At 37.9% G+C, this 5,479-nt stretch overlaps 1 protein-coding gene across 1 annotated transcript; it reads right to left on the bottom strand.

The window, feature by feature from the left end:
* Positions 1–2,212: 2,212 nt before the first annotated feature.
* LOC107040087 lies at positions 2,213–5,333 on the bottom strand. Its single transcript, XM_015260024.1, has 8 exons — positions 5,040–5,333; positions 4,682–4,898; positions 4,306–4,533; positions 3,751–3,897; positions 3,565–3,670; positions 3,305–3,466; positions 2,867–3,096; positions 2,213–2,788 (listed from the first exon to the last, which is right to left on the bottom strand). The coding sequence occupies exons 1-8, from the start codon at positions 5,135–5,137 to the stop codon at positions 2,471–2,473; spliced, it is 1,506 nt and encodes a 501-aa protein (XP_015115510.1). The 5' UTR covers positions 5,138–5,333; the 3' UTR covers positions 2,213–2,470.
* Between the last annotated feature and the right edge of the window lie 146 nt (positions 5,334–5,479).

Below are 5,479 nucleotides of genomic sequence, written 5' to 3'. Positions count from 1 at the left end.
AGGACTCGAAGGCTTCGTTATTTTGATAGCTTCTGCTTCTTACATGATCACTGGTGCATTCCGTATACATAACATGAGGAAGTTGAGTGGTCATGAAGGAAGCCACCATCTCCATTGGGTGGTTGAGGTATTGGACCCTTAGTGGCACAAAACGCGGGGGTTGCCCATTGCTACGAGGGCTTACGTGAACTTTTATTAGGGCGGATGAGGCCAAAGCCGCCGCAGACAACGACACCACTTTTGAATCGTGCTTTCGAGCATGTAATGGAGATAAACGCTTCGGTAGCTCTTCCTATCATATTCTATCGTCGTATCTCTGCTGGCTCCTTCGGCATGTGGCTCCACCATTTTTGGAGATATTGTCGAATTTAACAGGGAATTTACTCCCGAATTATTTAGCAGGGAAACTCTCGTTTCCCTACTATTCCAAAATTTTAAAAGTCGTGAAGTGTTCCACATTTTTACATTAAAGGAGGTATAGTATATTTTCATCACGCTGTGACGAAAAGTGAACTTTTCGGCACGCTCCGCGTGCCTAAACGTCCAATTTCCGCCACATTGTGATGAAAACTATTGTTCGTAACTCGTGAAAAAATGTTTTTTAGCTCGTGGGATTATATGAGGGAGGGAAAATAAAGGATCCTCAGCCGCCAGTGCAATTACCAGCCGAGGCGAAGGCGAGGTTGGTAAGCAGGCGGCTGAGGGTCCTTTATTTTACTTCCCGTGGTTAGAACGCGATTTTCCGTCTCGGCGTAGGCGCAAAGTCAGAGTTCCCTCCCGCGAAGCGGGAGGGAAATGTAACTTTGCGCCCGCCGGGACGGAAATTTATATAGCGTTCCACATCTTTGTGGCGACATAGGAAATGATTGGATGGGATTTGGATGAGGTAGGAGGGGAACCGGGATTTTTCTCAATATGAATAACCAGAAAATTTTTTACTGAAAAAAATGGGTAGTCCAGACCGGGACCTCAGGTCCCGTGTGAACACACGTCATCTGTACATCTGTGCATCTCAACTCACGTGGCTCGAGGAGGATCTCATACTTTAAAATTCTTGAGTTTATTCATTCGCTCTATTTTAGAATTTAGTAGAGTTCCGTGAAGCACAAATTTCACGAAAATTTAGATTAATGTTTTCATTGATTTTAAATAAACTCGAAATTCAGCGTAATTTGGTACTGAATATTCGTGTTCTCATTGGAATTTCAAGTAAACAGGGAAACTCTCGTCTTCTTACTATTTGAAAATTTAGAATTCGATTGAGTTTTCGATGAAATTTCGAATTTTATTTTTTCCACTTGAATCGAATTCAGTGCCATTCTTCAGGTATCATTCTTTGAAGTAATTTTAGTTCTTTAAGTTTATGTGTAATTTTAGTTCTTTATTCTTTCAGAATGGGTAATGCAATTAGTTGATATTGATATACGATACACAGAATTTTCTTCTGGGTTTTGTTTAATGAGGACTAAAGATCCTTCCAGGTCAGTGGATGGCACCTGGCGGTGATCGGGAAATGAATACGCGTGGATCCGTTACACCTGGTGGTTGAATTTACGCTCCTTTGGGTGTCGCGAGTGGTAAATTGTGTACGTTCGTATTAAAATGGGGCATTGAACTGAATATCTCGATTTTTCTGTGGAATTATCTCGAGAATGAATGACTTTTGATGGAAAAAATATAAACTATAAGGTTTTTGAAAGCCATGTGGATATTTTGTGATAAGATTTTAAAGAATTTGCAGAAAAATCAATGAAAATTGTTAATTTTTTTCAATTGTTCTACAAAAATCGATAGAAATCAGGAAAATATATTCTTGAATTTTTACTAAAGTCATTTTTCGATTGAAACTTCAAGTGAATTATGCAATTTTCACCCTCTTGCTGTTTAAGAATGTGGAATATTAAATTTCATAATTGTTTCCCCTAAATTCAACATCACTCTTCTCAAAATTACTAGTTTACTGCCCATGAAAATTCAATGTTTTGTGTAACAGTGTAATTAGTAAACTTTGAAAGAAATAATTTTTGATCCATTGCTCATTCCTTCTCAGGAACAATAGCTTTATTAACTTGGATGTTCCACTCATCAAACATTTATTCTCACAAATGTAAATGTAGGTGGATGTAATTCTTCGGATATTGCCAATATCCTAAAACACCCAATAGAATAAAAAGTATTCCAAATCATACAATTTCAAAATTTTATTTTTCAATACTAAAAATACAGATTCAATTCCTGATGAATAATTTCATCATCTCAGACAGCTCAATCCTTCATACAACCGAAGGCGACATAATTATCTTACATTTCTACGTCCAAAATAAAGGAGAATTCGACGTTCAATCGTCTCAATAAATCGATCGACTGAATAAATTCGAGAATGCCTCGAGCGTTATATCACAGGTACACAATCTTTCATTAGATTCTTGGAAAAGCCATTTAAATATGTTATCATGCACAGTTAGTCGATTCAGTTATCATCAGTGTCAGTCGTTTCAACAGCAATAGGGTTGTTCCCCCTCTTCCTTCGTCTGACATTCTTGGAGGCAGCATCACCACCAGCATGATTAATCTCATGAACTATTTCGTCCTTGGATCTGTCATCAATCTTGGATGAATTTCGCAGAGACTCTCCTTTTCCTAATGAAGAATTCATTTGATCTGCGTCACCACCAGGAGAACGTCCCAATTCCTTCAGCGGCTCTGATTTTTTATCTTCTATTTTCGGGAGCTGCTGACTACCTCCGCTGTGGGTAATTGCCGCTGGTCCTGGGGTATCTGTCGACACCTGAAATATTGAATAATTAATCCTCTGGGATCTCCTCATGGAGCAGATGGAGGTGGAAATTTCGTGACGTTTCAGTACTTTTAAGTTCAAGATAACTTCGATGGGCTCTCTCATTCCCTTACTGGTAATATTCCTGGGAGCTTGGTGAGAGTGTCCTGTTCTCATGTTCCAGAGGAATGAAAATGGACTCAGTGCGAGGGATTTGAAGAATGTACTCAACACAAAAACTATTCCTATTATTACAGCTGCGATTGTTGCAATGAGGAGCAGGGGCTGGAGAATCCACTGGACTGGTGACGACATGCGATCTAAATGAGAAGGAAAAATTAACGACAAATCATCTAATTTCATAATTTTAACTACAACTATAACTCAACAGAAGAATTAATGAGTGAATTTTTTTTTCGTCTTTTTACTGAATTTTCAGTGAAATCTAAAATTTTAATTTGTTTATTATAACAGTGGAGATAAAATACAAGAGTCAAGTGAATATATGGGGAATAATGTGGGACTCACGTGTGGAATGATAAACAAAATCAGCAAAAGCTCTTCCGATTAATCCAGCTGGCTCCAGAATCAATGTACCTATTACTCGAGATAATACTTGAGCTGGGGTCACATGGAATCTGTGGTCTTCCATCACTGCTTCGTAATATTGGATACAATGGTCATCAGAAGCTGGAAAAATCAATGGATTTTATTAGCTTCATTCCAATTTTTCATCGTTCATGAAAGTTTATTTTTATGGTTTTTTTCATCTTTATGGCGCTACTTACTGAAAAATGAGAAGAGTTTCTGATACCAAGACATTTTATGGGGCTGACAGTTCGCTGGCATTTCGTTGAAACGAAACTGCTTGGCTGTCAGTTTTATTTCCGCTTCCTGAAGGAGAAGAGAAAAAAATCTTTGAACTAGAAATTACTTGACGAATTTTTTGATATAATTATTAGATTAAGTTTTACCTTTAGAAGTTGGAGGTATGTGATAATGAAACTAGCAATAAATACAATGACTAAAAACATGAAAAACATCTTGAAATACGTCCATGTGGTTCTCACTAGCAGCCACATGAGCTGCACCACTGCGACAAATGCAAGAATAAGTTCTTTCTGTAAGAAGAAATGTCATTAAAACTTTCATTCAAAAAGAATGAAGTGCATTGTTAAAAGAGTTGGCTGTAATTTCTGATAGACTTCTTGAAATTTTTTATCACGTCATAGTTTCTTTGAAATTTCAAGGAATTTCATCATTGAAAATTCAAAATTTTGTGGGACAATTTGTGAAGACTAAATTCTAGATCAATTATCCATTAAAATTGGTAAAAATCAAGAAAAGTCAGCATAATTTGAGGCTGAATATTCATGTTTTGATAGAAAACCCAAAGAAGTTGGGGAATTATCGTTATCCTGGTGCTCAAAACTTTAAAGTTTCAATGAATTGAGTGACATTGACTAAAATTATCAGTCAACTGTCCATGGAACTGTAATTTTTTTTCAACAATGATGTGAATTACTCACGTATGGCCAAATGTATGAGGAATAAACCCCATGGGTTCTCAATGAGAAACCCTGCAGTATTGAGTAAATATCCATAAAAACATTTGTCTTTGGGGCACGAAAAATATTGGAAATCATGGCATCTATGTCTCGCACTGTGGCCTTACCAAGACCGAAGCTTTTCAGTCTTAATAACTCGGCCCTCGTCAGCTCTATGACGATGTTACCGATGAAGAGATCGTCATCTTCCTAAATTTAAAAAGGAGGTAAACACATTTCACGAATTCATTGAATCTAATAACAAGGAAAGGGTCTCGAAATTCTATTTCAAATATCGATGGACTGAAATGTAAAATTGTGATGGATTCTGAAGACAACTATTCCCTTCATAACTCACCTCAAAAGTGGCTATTGATAACAATTTATTGATTAATCTACGTGAGAACAGTTCATCAGGAACGTCTTTTAAATTCCCCCTGAGGCAATCATTAAACATTTCCCTACAAGTTGGTGACTGTGATTGTCTTTTGACGGATGCAACTGCTCTCTCCACTTCCTTTTGGTCATGTCTGCTGTAATAAAAGGAGTGCGGGTCCACGTAATCCTGTTTGCTCCTGAAAACCCCAAAAACCTGAATTTTCCCTGTTCGAATCGAATGGATAAAAACAAAACAATACAAGAGATTCAGTGTGAACATAATTTCTGGAGCATTAATTTGAGGTTATAATATTGTTGTGTTGTTGTTGTGCACTCACATCGGATCAACAGTCTCGAGAGCCTTATCGGAATGTCCCACCGCACATCCCCAAACAAACATCCACAGGAGGAAACAACATCTCGTGTTGATAAACATTGTGTGAACTAATCTTTGGAGTGTGGCACTAGTCTATTTTCTACGATGACTACTCACTCTATGACGGATTTATTACGAGATTTGGTGGACACCCCGGCTAAACACACACGTCCACGTCGAACACATGACCAATAAACTCGTGAAATATCAACAAAAGCGAGGAAAAACGTCAGTGTGTTAGTGATTAGGGCGGTGAGGTTAGTTACAATTTACAAATTCGATTATCGAGGGAGCGAAAGCGGATTTAGGGACCTCCGGGGCTGCTCGGGAGGTTTTCTGTGAAGTCGACGAGTGGTAAGTACTCAATGGATATCAGAGATTTCTGTACGTTTGCTGAAATGG

Source organism: Diachasma alloeum, unplaced genomic scaffold, assembly GCF_001412515.2.
Source record: "Diachasma alloeum isolate Michigan unplaced genomic scaffold, Dall2.0 Dall_scaffold_00316, whole genome shotgun sequence".
Lineage (NCBI taxonomy): Eukaryota > Metazoa > Arthropoda > Insecta > Hymenoptera > Braconidae > Diachasma > Diachasma alloeum.
The sequence above is the reverse complement of the archived record's forward strand: the minus strand, read 5'-3'. Positions and strand labels throughout refer to the sequence as shown.